Genomic DNA, 20514 nt, shown 5'->3' with positions numbered 1-20514 from the left:
ATGTAGCAAGACTGTTTCTTCAGTTACCCAGTGCTTATTAATCAGCTGGCTCCCCAAGGCCGGGCCAGGCCTGCCGGCGGCTCTGCAGGCTAAACAGGCATGTTCCTTCGTCCTCCCTCCTCCGTGCCCCCTCCGCTGTGGTTGTGCTACTTCCTTCCTGCTTCATGACTGGTTTTGCTCCACGCATCTTAGCGGAAGTCAAAAGGTCGAGCAGGCACTTCCATTTGCACCACAGTTCTTCATGCAGCCCCTCCACGGGCCGGGCCCCAGCTGGGTTTTCTGGTGCTGTTGCCTCCCCCAGACCTGGGGCAGATTTTTCTTTTCCAGTTTCCTGTTTGCTGGACAAAAGTGTTTTTCCACCGTATAGGCTCAGTCTTGCAAAACCATTGACGGCAGAGGACGGTTTTAGTCAGAGCGCTGCCTCTTTCAGCTACGTTGGCATGATTAGTTAAATTAATTCAAGTTACAAAGTCATACAGCACCTAATGCACTTCATGACTAAAATGCCTTTCTCACCTCAAGGCAATGTTAATATAGTACTACCATTTCTGCCACTGCCAGCTAGAATTTTTTCATTTTCTTCCAATATTTCTCAACAACTTCACAGCTAACCAACTGACACAGTATAATTTTGTTCCTCACACATAGCAAGGAGACTGCTCCACTGGATGATTTAGTCACAATATTGTGCTCACATGTCATAATTTGACATGAATATAATGTCAGATCTGTAAAGCTCGTTCTGTTGAAAGCATGCTACAAACACTGCTGTACAGAGGAATTAAGAGATGTAACACAAGACAACCAACTACAAAATGCTTCACTTCTCTGAAGTTATTGTGCATATTTCTTATGACCGAACTTTCAAAGGGATTTTTGTATTTGCACTCCCGCTGACTGCAGTTACACTTGTGAACACTGGGTTTTCACAAATAACGTTCAACCTCTCTAAGAATAGGCTGCATTTAACAGATTCTTCACAGGAAGCTAAGACAAACACAGCCACACCTCCACCTTGGCCCCAAAACAAAATTAAGCCGAACATGACTCAACTGACTTCATCACAACATACTTTTGAGAAAATGCTCTATTTCATAAAATCAAAACTGGCTAAAATTACACATCAACAATGAAGATTCAAGAGGGTAAAAATAATTCAAATCAGAGGACCTAAGTTACTGTAAAACCATCCTATTCAAAACTCAAGCGAAGGCTCTCTCTACATGTCAACTTGGCTGTTTAAAGGGGCTTGACCCAAAAATGCAGCTCACAACAAGAAATGCAATCTCAGGACACTGGAGGAATGACCACAGAGCATTTTTTTAAAAAGTATACCTATTTATTCTAATGGAAAATTAAGGGAAAAAGCACTACAGAGGATGGGGGAGTGTCTGACACCTTAGCACTAAACTCATTGACTGAAAGTCAGAGGCTCCTAGAACAGATGATGCAGTTCCTAATTGCTTCTGTCCTCACAGAACTGCAGAATTAACATGTTCACCCAGGACAACTCAGATGCACCACTTCCTTTCTTCAGAAATTCTACATTTATTTGGTGAAAGAACTACAAATTGGTGGCTTGGAAATAAGACAATTGCTCAGTTAAACTGAGGGAAAGCACACTCCAATCACTGTACTATTACTCACTGCTACTGCTGAAAACTTGTATTTATTTTAAACAACTCACAGTCCAAAACGGCTTCTGTGGTATTGCAGTCTTACGTCTCCAGTGGCTCTCCACCTAAGTTTGATGTGCAGAGCTGCAAGCAGACCATAATTATTTCAATAGTTGAGCAATTAATGCTTGCTTTTCTGTAAATCACACCTCAACAACCCTATTGATGGATAAGATTTCCTTCAGCAGTTTGACATTCTTAATATGAGATCATATTAAATTTTCTGAGGCAAAAAAAAAGGTTTTTTACATCATTTTACAGGTGAGGCAGCTGAAGGACAGAAAGAGAAAGTGCTGGAAGCTAGAATTACATCTAGGGAATTTCTGATTCCTTATCTCGTGCTCATTATTGCAGAATACTATCCACTTACTAAGTATTACTGCAAGAAATTGTAACTACGGAAATACAAGTTTCCTACCCTCTCACTTCTGGGGTTACTTTGGAATTACACACCACCAGATGATGTTTAGGTGACAGGGTTAGCATCCACTACAGGTAAATGCAAGCTCCAGTACTTAAAAAAAAAAAAAAAAAACAAACCACCAAAACCCACAAAAACAACAACAACAAAAAAAACCCAAACCAAAACCACAGGTCCTGCAAACAGCCAAACATTATTTTTTCCTGTAACTACTTTACATCTTACAATTTTATATTTTGAAGATTTAAGACCAAAAAAGAAAATCAGCTCTTAACAAGTCTCCAACAAGTAAAATGCACCTTTCAGAAACCACAAAGGTGTGAGGTTATCATATAACCCATGCTTTTCAGATGTTACGAACTATGCACCAGACACGAGCAGTTAGACCAAATTTCAGCAGATAGGTGGCTGCGCCTGGTTCCAGAAAAAGCCATATTTTCTATCCTAGTACCACACCAGCAAGAAGTTTTCTGCATGCTCTTCATGTTAACATAAAACTCCAGCCTATGCATATAAGCAGTAAGTGGAAACGCTTGAGGTGATCCCAAGATGTCTTTTATAACTCTGAGACAGCTTCAGAGTTCTCTACGCACAGTAATCAGTTTTAAAAATAGAAACAGAGGAACTACTTTCAACAAAACTTGCAACACAGGAAGTGAATGAAATTCCATTTAACTATTACTGGCTCAACAGAAGTCACCTTACAAAGTTATGCTGGGCCACTGCTCTGTAACATTCACAGTACTTCCACAGGACAACTAATATAGCAGACTAACAGCAAACCAGACATTTTAGAATCAGCAAATTAATTGTTTGTACTATAGAATTGTACAGCATCAGCTAATGCTCCATTGATTTTGTAGACTAGCTCGTCCCAGCACCCTTTAGGAAAAAGGAAACAAACACATAACATGTTTATCACCTCTTCTTAATACAAGGTTTGGCTCCGAACATACTTTTCCATTTAAAGAACTACAGGCTTCACTGTTTCATTCTTTGTAGAGCTATAAAACCAGCTGGTTAATTCTGCAACTTCAAGACTTCACTTACTAAAACAGCAAAATGGGAACAGGAACACATAACCACAAGACTAGATATTTCTGTCCATTCTTGGTCTAATCCCAGTTCTATTAAATACTCTCAACAGCAGGCTTGAATAACCTGAATGCAGGGTAGCACTATTGCCTCCTCTGTGGAGGAGCTGGTCTGCATCAGTGGATGCTGCGGGTGCCAGCATGCCTGGCTAAGGATGTCAGCTCCCACACAGAACACACATCTAACTGCATCTGGAAGCTAAACTGCCACGTTCATAAGACATTGCACCTGAGCTGGCCCCCACAAAGCCCAATCAGAAATGACTGCAACCACTATATTAGACTCTTACCCTGTTTAATATCTGCAACAAATCTGTGTACAACAGCTGCAACTGCTGTGAAGCTTCCCCTCCAATCCCTCCCTCCCCCTTTTTTACCAATTAATTATGTCTACGGCCAAAATTGCAATAGTTAACTAGTGAAAGGCATTCTCTGCATGCAGTATTTCTTTCCATTCTAATTTTTTTTTAAATGGTATCAATGGTAGCTTTAAAGAAGCAAGAAAATCTATAGGCTAATTCCTTTATCAGTGCTTTAGATATTACAGGACAGAAATATTACACGAAACATACATGTTTCCTTACAGTCTTCTGAATCCTGGCACTTTTCAACTAACACACACACACACATATATATATATTTAAATACCTTGAGTTCTGCGAGTAGAACATGCCAATCAGTTTAAAGTGTAATGCAAAATACACTGCAGGACACAAATGACCAGAAAATTTTGGCATACTTGTATCATTACGCAAATAGATGTGACCAATCTGAAGCAGAAAGGACACCACAGTCCAGTGTGCTGACCAGAAGCACCAACCTACTAACCTTTGAAGGATCTGGACTATTCTAGGCACAAGCTAGTGTTATATTTTTAACAAGCTAGTTTCTTTCAATGTTAAGAGGGTAAAAATACACTTATTCTTCTGGATTTAAATATTACAGAAAGCACTTTAAAGATAATAATTCATTTGATATGATTAATGGTCTTTAAAGAGCTCAATATATACTCAGAGGATTGACAAAGCAAAGGATAACCTCTCACCTAGGTAACAGATTAATTATTTTACCAGATTCAAGGGACTACACAGCAAAACTTACTGTTCTGAACAACACTACTCATTATACTCATATTTGGGCTCTCTGCACTGGAGTCAAAATTTGTATTTCAGGGGCTACTTGCTACAATTAAAAGGGAAAAACAAAGCACAAAAGCCCTGTTTCCAAATTGAGGAAAACAACATATTTCACACTTGATCTTCAGCTGCCTCAAAACTGTCTTGGGTATCATGATGCACCACTGGGGGATTCTTTGGCAGAAGGATCTGTAAGCTCCATTGCTTCATTCCCAACTCCCATCCTGTCAAAATACTAAACCAGAGATTTTTGCAACATATATACTCCAGTACAACATACAACTCCGGCATATGTTTGCTTTTCAAGCTTCAGACGCTAGGATTGCAGCTAATGGTAGTACTTGCCCAGCTGTAGCTGTCCTGCTGAATAATCTGGAAACAGATCTCCATTTTTCCCCTTCACACCATACTCACTTACCATGACCAACTTATCCTCTACAGTAATTTTACAGTCCTTTCTACAGGTGGGTAGCAGTCAGCAAGTCACATTACCTGCGCCAGCTGTGGGTAGCATGTAACCGAGTGCCATCTGATCCACTTTCCAGAGATGGAAACAGGGCAAAGCCAGCAAGTTCACAAACTAATATCACAGAAAGTATTGCCTTCAAACTGTTGGGAAGCAGCTGGCCCAATTTTGTCCAGTACCTTCTAGCAAGGCGAGTTTTTTTTCAACACTATCTTATAGTTCAGAAAAGCTTTCGTGCACCAAAACACAATCTGTTTTCTGGCTGAAAGGGCCACGACTGCAGACTTCTTCAAATCAACAGAAATCCAAAACATGGCACCTTAGCCCTTAATACACAAGCCAAGTACCCAAGAAACACGATATGGTTGCCAAGTAGCAGTAACACATTTTTGCCAGCAGAGAAATCCATCCACATTTCAAATGATAATTACTAAGTAACACACTTGCACTTCCATCCACAACATCAAGTACACAGAGTTAGTCTTCCAAAAAACTCTACAACTTTATAGGCTCTGAGAGCAAAGAATAATAAAAATCTTACTTCCTTATTATGCAATAATCTGAAAGCTTACATTTGCCCATAAATTGATTTTCAAGACAGTGGTCCAATTTTTGATGGAAAGAAAACTAAAATAAGTGCAAGCTTATGCCAGTCATGCTAAGTGTTACTTAAGTTCCACAACTATCACCTAAACTAGCAATTTAAAGACAAATTAAAAAGAAATAATTCACATTCCTCTCTCCAACAACATTTAAATGATAATGAATTTCTTCTTGGGTAATAAGCAGTTAGTTAGTGTTCATATGCTGGAGTCTGGCAAGGAAACCTTTCTTGTGGGCAGCTTTGGAGCCTGTTCTTTTCTTTAAGATGTTCTAATTTAAATGCAGATGTGGACTTCACACTAGTGGGTTTTGTTAAAAAAAAAGTCTTAGCTGTATTAGAAGGAAGTGACAGAAGGACTCACACACACCATGCACCATTTGAGTTCCACATTTTACACTCTCTCTTTCTCACTGGACAGGAGTATATGCAAGCACTCTAAAATATGAGATTAGAGCACTAATCCATCCCCCCCACCCCGAGGGCTTTTCTGGTTCATGGCTTAGCACAAGTGTTTTCCAACTTTTTCCTCTTTAAAATCCCCTAAGTCATTCTTCATGCATTTCCTTCCCTTTAGAGATATGCATGGTCACTTCCAGCAGACATTAAATATTGGTAGCTTCTTCCTGTGTAAATTAGTAAGTCTTCGCATTGAAGCTAGAGAAGAACATGAAATCCTGCTGAGCCAGCATCCCATAAGGCTATTGTCAGAAAGACAACAGTTAAATATGGACTAGCTTCCTAAACCTTTTTTGCAACTCCATGTTATATGGAAAAGGTTTATGATATTCCCTGCCTAACCCCATTTTCTCCTCTACAAATATGTTAGTTTTGTTAACAGTTTGTTTTCCAAAGTATGCAAGCTGAACTAGTAAAATAACTTGTGCTATTTCCTAAACATCCAGTTCACATCCTGAGTAATTACTTCTCTTCAGCCTTTCACCTAACCCCCACCCTCCAGCTTACATAACTGCATTCCCATGTGGAAACATTTGCAATGGTCTGATTTTATTTAGAAAATAAATTTTCTGAATTTTCCCTCACAATAGACTGTTTTAACATAAGCAGTAAACTTGATTCATTGGTGAAAAACGACTCTTCAGCCTAATTCATCCTTTCCCAAGTAAAAGACAATTCCTATCCCTGTTTACTGATCAGCAAGCCATTTTTATGTCCTGCCATGTAAGTATAATCTATTTACACAACTGCAAAAAAGCTGCTGCAGTGAGTAATTTATGTAGTGGGGAAAGCTGACAAATGACAGCTCCTCTGTGCAAGTAAGAGGTCTGGAGAAGTAAAAGCTTTCTGCAATAGAAACAAAAAAATATTCCAACATAACCACTGAGCCTCTAAATTAAACTGTAATCAAGAGCCTAGGCAAGTTCAGCATGTTTAGAGTAGTTGTGGCATTAGCATTAATGGCACTATCAATCAATGGAACCATCACACTGCAGGGAAAAAAAAGAAGTATGTTTAACCAGTTTTTGTTACCACTAGTTAAAAAGTAAACTCAAGAAATTCACAATATTTACAGGGTCAGAGAAGTCACATATTTACCACTGTAAGCAGCACAGCAAGCTACTCTGTGCTAAACAGGTGTACCTTTCTCCTTTGCATATAGACCTGCTAGGTACCCTCTACAGAATTTCTTTTATTGCACTGTTTCAGCTATATAGGCTACAAACTTCACCTTTAAGTGAGTTTTTTTGTTTTCTTTTCAAAACTTCAAGTGGCAAGTCTTAAAATACCTTTTGCATTCGAAAGCATTGTGGACCTATAAAGAACTGGAATCAACAGCTTTGGAAACATATATAGCCTCAAGAATACCTGCTAATTACTGCAGCACAGCCAACCAATTTTTGAATGGCTTACCTTTACTTTACTGCAAGCATATGACAAAATATCCAGAACGATTAACCCTTGAGATACTACTTAATTCCAATATCAAAGCCTGCAGATGGTACCATTTTATTTTACCGGATCCCCAAATATGTAATTTGTTTTAAGAGACCAACCTACCTATTAGCAAGGACAAGCCAAATAAACTCCTAAGCTGTCAAAACTCAGAGGAGCAATATAGTATCTCCACTAAAAAAACCACACATACTCAGAAGTCACCACGTTGAATCCGATCTACTTGCTAAAACTCAGTCTTTAAACAGTAACTAGAAGTTACCGCATGTACTTAGTACTCAGGAAGTGCATACATAGCTTTAAAAGCACCCTCAACAGCATTAATTTTTAAACAGATATGGAAGTGAGGTAAAGCAGAATTTAAATAGCATCTTGAAAGCTCTACTAACAAAATAAGTGAGTTCTCTTCACAAAAATCACAGTATGAGTTTATGCAAGAGAGTAACAATTTCATCTGAATGACTATACATCAAATCCACAGCGTTAGAGATGCAAAACGGCCGTTACAGTCCTAAGAAAAGAAAGGAAGCCATTGAGTGTTCATAGCATTAGACTTCATGCTAACTGTGGTGTTAGCCACAACAGGAGGATGCTTTCAGCATGCTGACGGTTAAGGTACGGCATAGGAGAGCTGCACTCACTTTTAACAGCTAGCTAGACTGCAACTAGTTTAAAACTGAAGGAACAAACACCCACATCCGTAAGTAAGCACAGCGAATGTTTACACAAGCCTTTTCTAACCCTGTTCTCAGCACTTCTGCTTCTCTACTGTAGTTTGAAAGGCAGAGAATACATCAATGCATGTGTTCTCCTCACACACACACCTTTAAACGTCCAATATGCAACTGCAATCTTACTTTGTATTACTGGATTTTAAACTGCCTGCCTTACTGCAAACACCAAATAGTATTATACTCCCACACAGCCTACTCTGAACACATACACAACACAGTGTACCAAACCACTCAACGCTATGTGACATGCATCTTGCAGCTATTACAAACTCTCAAAGCAGCACAAGCAGCTACAAGACATGGTGCTTTCCGCAGCTGTGCTCCAATTCTGCCTTAGTCCACCTTAGAGGAACATGCTGGAGAATCTCGAAAATATTTGAGAGGAAATACACACAGAGCAATTTAGAAATAATAAAAACAGAAGGTTGATGCTGAAGTGATCAAAACAATGCTGATCCTACAATCTAAGACAGACTTCAGTCACTTCTAATTACTGGTCTGTTTGCTAGTAGCAAACACCTGCACAGCTTTCATGCTAGTTATGCAAATGTCAAAATAGTGCATTTGCTCTACATCAGGAGACATTTGGGGGAGGACAATAAGAGCGTACACAACAGGAAACAAAATGAATGCTAAATCTGGAAGACAGGAAGAAAGAAGCTTCAAGGACAACAGGAAAAAAAGTCAGAAAAAGTCAAGACAAAATGATTATTCAGTACACACAGTACAGATTGGATTTTTAAAGGCATGTTTTCAAAACACTGCAGACTAACATTAGCTGCAAACCTGCACGAGATCAAGAGCAAAATGGATTTTTTTATATATACATACGTATACACACACACTGCCATGAGTACATTTCCAGTGAATACCAGATTCAGGTTATATTTGCTTGCTTTACAGGCTGCTGACAAGCTTTCCAGAAAGCTTCCTTCACACTTTGAATATATGAATTCATTAATTCTTACAAAAGAAAACATTAATATTTTTCTTCAAATCCTAACAAGGTGAGAAAATCTGTTTATTCACCTTAAATTATTATATACCCTTTAAATCTAAAGGTGCATTCATAGTAAAAATTCTTTTAACTAAATTTCAGATAAAACAAATAGCACTTAAAGTGATCAGGTTCCAAAAGCTCACACAACCACGAAGTCTTACGCTGGAAGTGCAGCATTTAACAGAATCCCTAACTGAACCAAAAGTGCCATTCTTTGTGCAGGTATCTCTTGAACTGGTATACAAATCATATGCACTGACTAACCTCTTTCTTTTCTATGACAAATTAGAGAATTGAGAAAGTTACCATGCTCATTACCAGCACCAGGAAAAGGGTGTCTGATATTTCCCCTTTATGACAAAACAGTAACTGCTGTTTCCTGGGCTGAGTGAAAATCAAAGGAAGATGTAATGAGACTAGCCGGGATGCGATTCTGCTTTTACGCTTATGTTTACAAGTGTCACCACAGTTGCTTCCCTGGTAAACTGTTTATTCATAAATGGTACAATTAGCAATTCCACAAAGACCCCCATCACCTCTGTGAGAAAACAAGCCTCTGCTGGAATCCTGTTTCTGAAGTTCACATCTATTGATTTGGATTTCCCTGCCCCCTTTTGTCAATTAGTTTGACTAGGATGATTAACTCTCTGGAATTATTTCTCTTTGCTTCTCTCTGAAAAAACAAGGGATTGGAGGTGAGATGTTGGACTTATGATTCACATAGCTATCTATCATTTACTCACCAGATGTTCCATATTTATGACGGACAGATCACAATACACACACAGTTAACCAGAAAAAAATATCACAGATAAATTCTAAAGGGTTTCATATACCCTTTTCGCCTATTTCTGGAGGCAATAGTAAGTGTTCTAGAAAATAACATCAACTCTATTACACAGGAGCAACACGCAAAACCATTTTCAAGATAAATGTTACTTAAAATATTTTAAGAGCAACCCACTGCACTGTAAAAATCACTCACAGTCTTGAATGATAATCCATGTTGTTAACATCTCAAAGGATGATATAAGAAAATGACCAGTTCTAGCAGAAGACCCAGAGATTAATTTTAATCAGTTTAATCAATTTATTCACAGTAAGAAGTGCTTTACATACTGTGGCTCATTTTGATCTGAGTAAAGGCTAAAAAAATTGCAATTTTCCATTAAATATCATCACATCTGCAAAACATGCCAGGCTAATGAACTCTTTTCTCCCCATGTGTGTTATATCCATTATCTTCTACAACACTTTTTGAAAATTCCAGCTAGCAGCATCTCCCAAAAGCTACTTCTCACCTGCTACAAGCCAATTGTGCCTATACTAACCACAGTCTCCTAAGGCCGTGGGGGGGGAGGGGGGGGACAGACAGGGGACAAGTGGATAATGTTACATCTAACTTTTGAGTTTACACATTACATTGAACCCAATTCCTGAAGGCCTCATACAGATAACTAAACTTTTAAAAGAAGCAAGCGTACCACATGAAGATGCCATATTTACACTCCCCAAACCCTGTCTCAAACAGACTCTTAAGAGTAAGTCTTATCTCACAAAGAAATTACGCTAAACAACAATCCAGAAAAGAGATTTAAGTTTCTAATTCATTCTTAAACACTGTCTGTGAAAAATAAAACAGCATTAACAATGCCTTCTGGAGCAACTATCATAGTCTTTTGTTGGAGTTCAGTATTATAGAATATGCTACATAGATTAAAACTTTAGAAAGATTAAACTTTTCCAGAGCTTTATCCTACTCTTAAATCACCTCGGCTCTCCTTTCCTTAAAGCTGCATGAAGGAAAGCAGCACCTTTTCAGGTACAGTACAGTGGTCATCAAATTCATGCTATTTTGTTCAAGAGAGCCTTATATTCAGACACAATTGCAGTTTCTACCTCCGTCTATCCTTTCTAGTAAGTGCTGTTCACCTTGAAGATGTCCCTTCTCAGCTATGCCTTCTGAACAAAATGAGAGAAGAGTTCACAAGTGTGGCACCCTGATCTACCTTAAATATGAAGTTTCCAATGTATGAAAGTTATGGGGTTTTAGTAAGATGTTTTACTCCCACAAAACAAGGTTACTTTCCCCTCACCTCCAGAAATACTGAACAGTTGCTGTTTCCAGAAAAAGGAAAAGTTCTGTAAAGCCTAAAGACCAGTTACAACAAGTTTTAGCCTGGATGACTGTTTTGCTATGTAACATATTCTACTGTTTCCTAAAATTGCCAGAAACGTCATTCCAAACCTTATCATCCTCTCTCACAAGGCATCCTCTATGTGAGAATGCAAAGGACTGCAAAACCTTTTCACAGCAGACTTTATCGTTTATATTAACCTAGCATACCTGAACTACACAACTAAGGCTATACTGGCTCTGAACACTTACTCTGCTCTCAGACTTCGATATACCGAAGTATAGTTTACTTAAAACTCTACACTTATTTAGATCTCCTCAAAGTCTGTTTTCATGTACAGACAACATATCAACCAGCAGACATTTGTTCAAGCTCTTGTTCACCAAAGCAAATTTATATCATAAATGTTTGAAACATTTCTCCCCATTACCTAGGTTGAGAGTTCTCCTCATACATCCGCTCTTTCCCTTCCTTGAAAAGGCTGATGGTCTGCTTGGTTTTCTTCATCAAGTTCTCCATGAACACACGGAAATACTCGTTTTCTCCTAGGGTCTCCATCTTCCCCTCATAGCGTGATAGGATGGTTCGCAGATGCTGGTAGGTATCAGGTAGCAGATCTAGGATATAGGGCGGGCTGTTCTTCAATGCCAGTTTTGGGTTCTGACACAAACGCACCACCTACGGTTAATGAAGAAAATACCATTTTGAAAACTTAAAAATAGCAAGTAGTGATCAGTTACTTAAACACAATGCAGTGTTACTTACAACACACTGAAATATTCACTCTCAAACTTCATTTGTTGCTGAAGTCCAGATAGGGAGCCCAGCCACCACAAAAGAATCGAGTTTATGGACTGAAGTGCATGTGGACTGACGAAACTCCCAACATACATATGATTATATTTCATGAGACTGCATTTCACCTCAAGTGCATTTTCAAAAACAAAATTCAAGAAAATTCAATATGGAGTTTGTAAATGGCAAAGATGTAACTTACCGCATACGTGTCTAATACTTTGTCACAGTTCAAACTGAACATGCCCATAGGCAGAACTTTACCTGTCTAGCTGCCCTGATTTTGGCTGCAGAAGCGACTTTTCACACCAAGCCACATATTTGAGACAAATATGCCCACAGAGGAAGTTCCACTGCTACAGATATCGCTGATGCCAGTAAGTGTTCCCAGGCTGAAAGTGTTTTGAAGGTAACAGTGCTAGAAGAATCTCCTTTTCTTCCTCCTTGAATACATACAAGAACTAAGAGGAACAGTAGCTTTTATGGATAATGACAACCATCAAGAAAGAATGAATGAAAAGGAATTTTTCTGTGCAAGAATGAGAAATAAGCTGCAGCACAATAGATACGCTAAGAGGAACCTGGGTTAAAGTTTAGCTCGCAAGAACTTGTGTCCCCAGTTATGCATCAACTTTGCTTCTAACTTCTGTTAGACGAATCTCATAGCAAAATTAGTTTCTTCACAATAATTTCCTGTGGGTTTGGTTTTTTGGCTTTTTTTTTTAATAATACCACATCCACAGTGACACCAGTAATTAGATTAAAAGGTTATTAGATGACCTCAACCTGTCTTCTGCTTGGCATACAACTAAACATCTAATTTTTCTTCCTTCTAAGCCACATGTTCTCTATTTTTTTAGCAGCGAGATCACATATTCTCAAAGTTACGAACTTGAATTTATCAACCCTGATTTTTTCCATCTACAGTGAATTTATTGGATCATCAATAAAATAATTTTAGGCACTTTTTCATTAAGTAGTTAAGGCACAACTAACAAGTAGAATATTCCTGTTCAGAGCTCACAAGCAATACAACTGTTATACCTGTACACAAACAAATCAGGATGCAAGCTGAACTTAATATAGATCTTTAACATACAGGAATGTAGAGCTTACGTGCCAAAAGATCATGAAAATAAGTTTATGTGATAGGGGAGGATAAAGTAAGCCACTTCACCATCTACCATAGGCAAAATTTTCCATTATCTAGACTGACAGAATGATAGGGAGAGATAATAGCAAAGCACCAATTTGAAAAATTAGTGATGCACTTTCAGTTATGAAAAGGGCTGAAACTCTAGAGTTGCAAGGCCAGTATCAGATGAAGTTTACAAGCTAAGAACCAGCAGCTGGTATAGTCTTACTGCTGTCTTGCTGGCTAACAGCTTCTAGCTTCTGTTATTTACATCAAACTTGAGAGGAAGGCCGGTACAAAATGTAGCTACAGTTTCCTAAAGTTCTTCACTACAATTAATGTTATCTGACTGCTTAATACCAAGCACATGAACGAGGTCTAAAGTAGTGACATGGCCAGGTATAAGGGTATTACAGGTATCAAACAATGTAGCGCTGCAGAACGCAAAGCTTAAGGGAAGCGGATAGGAAAAGGTAAAAGAACAATCTAACATCCTTTTGCAGTACATCATTTCCACAAAATCTTGTGAAACCTTCAAGAGGAATCGACTAGTTCCCTACAATGCATACTTAAATACCTACTTCCCTTAAACACTTAAAAGCTGATAGTAAACAAAATTTATTCTGAAAAAGTGCTTTAGCATTTAACTTTGCCATTCGGGGCATATGCAAAAAGCAACCTTGTCGAGTTAAGTGACATCTCCAGTTATATCTGACTTACAGTAGTGCCTCTAATAAGAGCTGACTGAGAAAGACTCGATTTCAGTGAAGAGAAAGGCACCCAGTGTATCAAGCCTCAAACAGAAAAATCTGACTGCCATTAAAAGAATTACATGCCTAAAAAAGCCTCTGCAAGAATACATGGAAAAAAAACTACCAAAATTTTCCCTCCATTTTGAGGAGGCTGCCAAGAATTAGGAGGTCTAGAGAAGGAGATGGATGGTCAGACAACCAACTTATCCAATTGATTCTGATGCCTCAACTGCTGCTTCCTTGGAGCCTGTGAATGTTGTACAATGAACCATATCAATGAATTGAGTCAACACGTTTGCCCCCTGAATAAAGCTAGTTTCATTATGCAGCATGAATAGGTTCTAAATATGCTCCTCAGACACAGCTAAATTGAGCTATGGGTAGCAAAATCTTTTCTTCAACAGAAATTGTTTATTACACAGTGGGTTTAAAACCTTAATAAAAACAGCCAGCTCTTATGAGGAAGCCACGTTAAGCAAGCATACAAGTCAGAGTATGCACTTCTCTCAGTCATCTGTAATAGAAAACAGTTTGACTGTTACCCCCTGAAAATATCCAGCCATAGAAGAAGCAGACCCACTGTGTTTCAGTAATGTAACAAACTTGACTATCAATTAGAAAAATTTCCCCACAGCAGAAGCAAGTTGTGCAAACCACTCACTCTCATAGCCTCTATAAAATGTTTCCCAAGTAATTGACTTGTAAAGATACCTCAAGTAGTTAACAGAAAGGCCAAAACTGCTGTGATTTTTATTACCAAACGAGCTTCTTTATTTACCAAGTAGACCAAAATTAGCCAAGATAAGCATTTAAACAAAGCTACATAACTAGGAACTGCTGCCTCTTGAGCGAACTTGGTCATTTTATAACACAGCAGCAACAAAACCAGTTGCATTTTGCTTGTTTCTCTACGTGTGCACTTGCAGCATCGTGACAACATCAAAAGGAATGCTCCCAGCCCTGTGAACAGCCGCCCCTCAGCGAGCTAGCTACCCTGCCTTCCACAGGGACCAGCAACGTGGAAGAAAATTGAGCAAAAAGCAGCAAATATTTTCGATTAGGTGTGATGGCAACAAACACAAGCAATCCATGTTTTTAAACTGCCATCCGTACTCATCCAAGTTTGCGTGACTTATGCTTTGTTCTCTCAGGAACAAGCCTTTTACAGAGACATGTTTGGGTTTTTAGAAATACCAATAATGCATTTTAAGCTTAGCACGAAGATTCCAAGAGGTTGGCCTGTGAAGAACCCTAAAATTGACTTCACTGATTTTCATTTTCCAAACTCAACAGGAGAAAATAATCAAAACACAGTTTCCCCCCTCAGTTTTGAAGAAAGAATCTGTTATCTATTCATTCAAGGAAAAAAAAATCTCATATAGATTTTCTAGGCCTGGAACTGAGTCTTTCCCCTCAAGATTCTGCGGCTTGCCTTGACTGATCTCTGGATTTAAAGTATTTCTTTTCAGTACTGCTCCATTAGACTTACACAAATAAAGGAACTGGGTAACTAGCATAGGAAAGCAGTGACACTATACACAAAGTGCTGTCACAGGCACTATGTATAGATAACTTGAGAAACACAGCAAGAACCATGAGGGTTTTTTTTAAATACTGCAGTCAGGTCACATAGTTGGATTAGGTACGTGTTAGTAGAAGCAAGGAAGAAGCATTCAGGATAAATGAGATACCTAAGCAAATGCACTCATTTAACACCACACACTATTTGTTAGGAAGGGCAGAGAGTGCTGCTTAACAGAGGACAGAAACCTATACAAATTGTGGCCCCTCAAGGCAGACTCACCAGCTACCACACTAGCAGGCTGTTTCCTCCAATACGCCCTGAATCCCCCTCTCAGCTTCCTGTCTATCCATCCCATCCTCTTAGCTCATTACTTTCCCCATTTTGCTCATCCCCTGGCCTACCCACAAAAAAGCTAGTGCCAGCCTGTTTGCTGCAGCCATTGATACGGCACCCCATTTCTTGTTCTGGCAGAAAGTCCCCGGCACAGACAGCACCTCCCTGCTTGCCTCAAATGGGGGACAGCATCACAGAGTTCCACGCCCGACAAGCCCCCAGGCACTACTGTGCCAGATACCAGTTTTTCCCTTCCAGCTCAGACCCCTTCAGCACAGTTCTGAAAAGCCATGGTTCCTTCCTTCCTTCAACAGCTAAATAGCTAACTTCCATATTGAAATCACATCTCATTTCATCTTAAGCCAACAGCAGAAGAAAACCTACTCAAACTTCTCATCTTCTGCCGAATTTGTATTTGGCCTCTCTTCTATTTACAATGAAGGTGACCTACAGTGGCATTTCTCTATATCAGTTTTAGAAACTGAATGGCATCAGTACACTGTTTAGAGAAGCTTTATCTCAAAGCTCATCTTCCTCCTCCATGTCTTATTACGTGTACTCTACCATTCTTCTGCTATGTCCTCTTATGCCTCATCCCAAGCGGTTTGTGACTACACCACTTACTCTTCAAATACCATCCACAGCAATGAACTCTAGTGGTCTGCATTATCTGCTGCCCAAATCATGTTTGCAAAAACTGATTTGTAATATCATCTTTTTGTGTAAAAAATACAAATCATTTTCACCAGCCAATTCATCATATGTTTTCTTATACTAAGCATTGCTTTATTTGCTAAAGACAGTGACAAGATGAGCAAGCATGATAAAACCAAATTAACAGCAATTCCTCCCACTTGAACCAATCTATACACTTTACTTGGTTCAAGACACTGTAAGGAAATTACTATGTTGCTTACTGTGCTATTCGTCACTGCAAGCTTGCAGGCTCATAAGACGTCTGACAACATACTCAGCTTCCAAAGACACATTTAACCTCTACTCCGTAGATAAACGCATAAACGTCACCTAATTCAGCTGAAGGTGAACATCCTGCTGCACAGTGATGAAAAGGGCTATTTTATGTCCATACTATATGTGACCACATGCAACTGTAGGAGGAATGGTTAGTACTGACAAAAATTAGAACTTCAAGTGAAAGAATCTGAAAGACAGGAATACGTCAGGCAGCTTATGGAGAATACTATGGGGAAAATATTTGGACAAGAATCAACTTGCATAGGAAATTCATCAGTGACATCCAAAAACAGAGCTGCATGAATGCTTTTACAACACCACCTAATTATGCAGACTAATGAATCAGGTCATGAATGTACTGTACCCACACAGATACAGCACACATTTCTGAAAGGCAAACGCATCATCTATTAAACATGCACACAAGCATATTTTTTTATTTGCACCTGTAATTTCATTTACTTGACCCAGAAAACTAACCCATTTTCAACACCTTCCATTCATTTAGCACTTCTCACCACTAGTTTCACGACCACTGTGTTTGCCTGGCAATTTGCTACACTGCTAAAAATATTTTTCATTCAGATATGTTCTCAGAAGTGTGCATAAGTACAACTAAAGTCTAACTGAAATCCAAAAGGCTTTTCACAGCCAAATCTTTCCTCCTGTACAAATCAGACTGAACAACTAACTCTTTAAGACTTTAAAAATTAAGCCTACACGTAAGAGCTTTCAGATGCTGCTTACGAGCAACACTGTGAAGTCAGTGCACGTTTAAAAGAGGTTACTTTAACTTGTGACAAATGTAACAGTAGCCTTGGCTTTTCTGTCGGAGGTATCATGGTGGAGAGAGTATACAGCCAAAGATATGAAGCTGTGAAAGTATACCCCCAGAAAAAAACATCCCACTGCAATTCAAAATGCCAAGGTAATCAGTTTTTTTTTCAGGCCAGCCTTCTCATTTGAAGAGACCGGGTTATGAGGTCAAACACAGGTTGACATTCACATCTGTGTCACATGCACAAGAATGAAGATATGCATTCTTACAAGCTGTATCTGCAAGTTAAACTGATTTCTAAGAGGATCACGTTTCCACCCTCAAACTACCTTTCCCACATTAGCACTTATGCTTGCCCTCCATGTTTGTAAGAGAGCCACTGGCACTTCTCAAAAGACTTCTTTCTTTATCCCAATCTCTCTCTGTAGAAGGTGATCAAAGCTCATCACGAGCACAGCAAGGCACAACTATAAAACATGTCTTTTGTTGAGCCAGCCAACACAAAGTGATTTCTTGGCATGAACATCATTTAATATGTCTTTAAAAAAAGTCATCTACTCTGCCTGCTTTAGCATTTACTGCAGGAGATTCAGACACTGCATGCATAAACAATGCGGGGAAGAGAAAGAAAAGTTGAAATGCATAAGCCTACGGGGCAATTGGATGAGGTATGCCCATCAGCCCTGCTTGCTCTACTCCCAGAGGGGAAGAAGGTGTCGAGGTGACACTCCCCAAGGACTGCAGGCAACTTTGGCAATGCTCTTACTCTGCACTACTTTTAGGGCCCTGAACCCAGCATTATAAAACGCACCGCGCATTTCAGACTCCAACATGTCAAGCCTAGCCTTAATTCTCAGAGCTGAACAGTAATAACATCGGAAGACCAATCAAAATCCCAGGAAAAATGTTAGAAGATTTTTATTTTATGTCCGATTCTGGATGCCTATGCTCCCTTACTAGGTCATTCTATAAATAACGCTAGCATCCACTAACAACTCACCAGGATTTCTTAAAACAATAGATTTACCAACACACCTAGCCAGGCTAGTAAATCAATTGCCATACCCAATCATACCACCAGGCGAAAAGGTCTGGTGTCCTGCCGCCGGTAATAGCCATTTCCTAGCATTTTAAAAGGTGGAAGAGGGAAGAGTCTTAATGACCCCAGAGTACAGTGCCCCACATAAAGGCATGGGACTGGAAGATGGCCCTTCCAATTCCCACACCACAGGTTTTTGTCGTTTAACATTAGATTTCATACTCCTTATCTTTGTGTAACTACATGCATTTATTACAGAGGGTTTTATTCAGACTTTTACAGCTTTTACTAGGCTCCCAGTTTTAAGGAAAAGGCTTTGGGCTGAGCTCAGTAACATATGCCTATTCATTCAGAAAAGAATAATCTGACTGCCACAAAGCAGGTGCTCAGCCTCACCATCCAGCATCCACACACCAGGTTCTATCACAGGCCAAGGCTCACCTTCAGACAAGCAAATCCTAGATTCCTCCCTCGTTCAGTTATACACAGGCAGGACCTACTGCTGACACCACCAGGATGCACCTGCAGCTCCCCACCAGGCCCTACCCATATCCAGCCTCTCCCCACACCCACGCCACCAGTGCCCACCCCAGCGCCTACAAGAATATGACGTACAAATTCCAGATCCTCTTGAGCAGGTCTGCATCCTCCACTCCCGATCTTCCCCTCTTTCTCCAACCTGTTCCCCCCACAGACCCGCACGCAGCTCATCCCTTGCAGAGCTGCTGTTCTCCCTCCACATCTTCCAATCTTTGCGTCCCACTCCCATCCATCCTGCCTCTGGCCTCTCCTCCACCGCACACCTCTCCACCAGCCCCCACATCCTCCCCCCCAAAGCATTGCACCCTACCCTGCGCCCATACAGCTCTCCCCCCCGCCCCCAAACATTTCACCCCAGCCCCACCCCGAGCCATAGAGCTCGCTCTCCCACCACCCCCCCTCTTCAAAACCCTGCAGCTCCAGGCTTACCCTACCCCACAGAGCCCCCTCTGTCCCCAGAGCCACCCCATCGCCCCAAACTCTTCAGCCCAGCCCTATCCCAACTCCGCACTGCCCTACCTCTCTCTGCTCTGCACCAACACCCACCCCACCTCTCCAAGCGCTTCAGCCTAGTCCCCCCGGTCCCCCCCAGGCCCTCTACCCAGCCCAAAGCCCTTTGCCCCAGGCCCACCTCAACCCACTGGGCCCGCTTCCGCCCCTGCCCGACCCCCTGGAGCCGCCCCACAGCCCTCCCCGCCTGCCCAGGGCGGCCCGACGCCCCCGCCAGGCCCACCTTGTCCATGAGCTTCCAGCACTTCTCCACCATCTTCTTGTCCACGGCGCCGGGCTGGTGCGGGCCCAGGTGGTGGTGGTGCGGCTGGAAGGCGTCCTTCATGAGCCCGATCAGCCCCCCAGGGCCCTTCTTCAGCGGCGCCGACATGAGGGCGGCGCGGGGGCGGGGGGCGGCCGCGAGCGCGCCCACACCCGCGCCCGGCCCGTCGCCCCCGTTCGGCACCGGGCCGCGGCCCTGCAGGGCAACGGGGCGTGGGGGCGCTCCCGCGGGCCGGGCCGGGCCGGGCCGGGCCGGGCCGGGCCGGGCAGGACAGGCGGCGGCAGCGGGAGCCGCGGGCGGTGGCGGCGGCAGCAGCGGGGGCGCCCGGCTCTAGCGCCGCTCCGCCCTCCGCCCCGGCCACGCCGCGCGCCGATTGGTGGGCCGCTCCCCAGCGCGCCCGGGACCGCCCCCTCCGCCGGGGAGGAGCCGGCGCCGATTGGCCGGCGTCCGCGCTCGGGGGGGGGAGAGGGGCGAGCGGCGGCCCGGCCGCGAGGCCCCGCCCTGCCGCCGTGGGGCAGGCGCACGGCGGCGGCGAGGGCGGTGCGGCGGCCATGTTTGGTGCGGGCGGGCGGGGCGCGGGCCGGGGTCGCCATGGGAACGGCGAGGGCTGCGCCCGGCGTCCGGACCTCGGTGCCCCGGTCCCGCCGCCCCCGGGGCGCGGAGCGCGGCGGGACAGACCCGGGCCCGGCG

The 20514-nt window shown here is 41.8% G+C and overlaps 1 protein-coding gene across 1 annotated transcript in view; it reads right to left on the bottom strand.

Moving 5' to 3' along the window:
* The window catches only part of CBL (Cbl proto-oncogene), a 46233-nt gene extending 26079 nt beyond the window's left edge, over positions 1-20154 (bottom strand). Inside the window, exons 1-2 of the mRNA XM_075521420.1 lie at positions 19786-20154; positions 11611-11858 (exon numbers count right to left, since the gene is read on the bottom strand). Of these exons, the coding sequence (XP_075377535.1) occupies positions 11611-11858; positions 19786-19932 (395 nt within the window). The 5' untranslated portion in view covers positions 19933-20154. The remainder of the gene's footprint in view (positions 1-11610; positions 11859-19785) is intronic.
* Positions 20155-20514: the final 360 nt, after the last annotated feature.

This window comes from Mycteria americana, chromosome 19 (genome assembly GCF_035582795.1).
Source record: "Mycteria americana isolate JAX WOST 10 ecotype Jacksonville Zoo and Gardens chromosome 19, USCA_MyAme_1.0, whole genome shotgun sequence".
NCBI lineage: Eukaryota > Metazoa > Chordata > Aves > Ciconiiformes > Ciconiidae > Mycteria > Mycteria americana.
The sequence above is the reverse complement of the archived record's forward strand: the minus strand, read 5'-3'. Positions and strand labels throughout refer to the sequence as shown.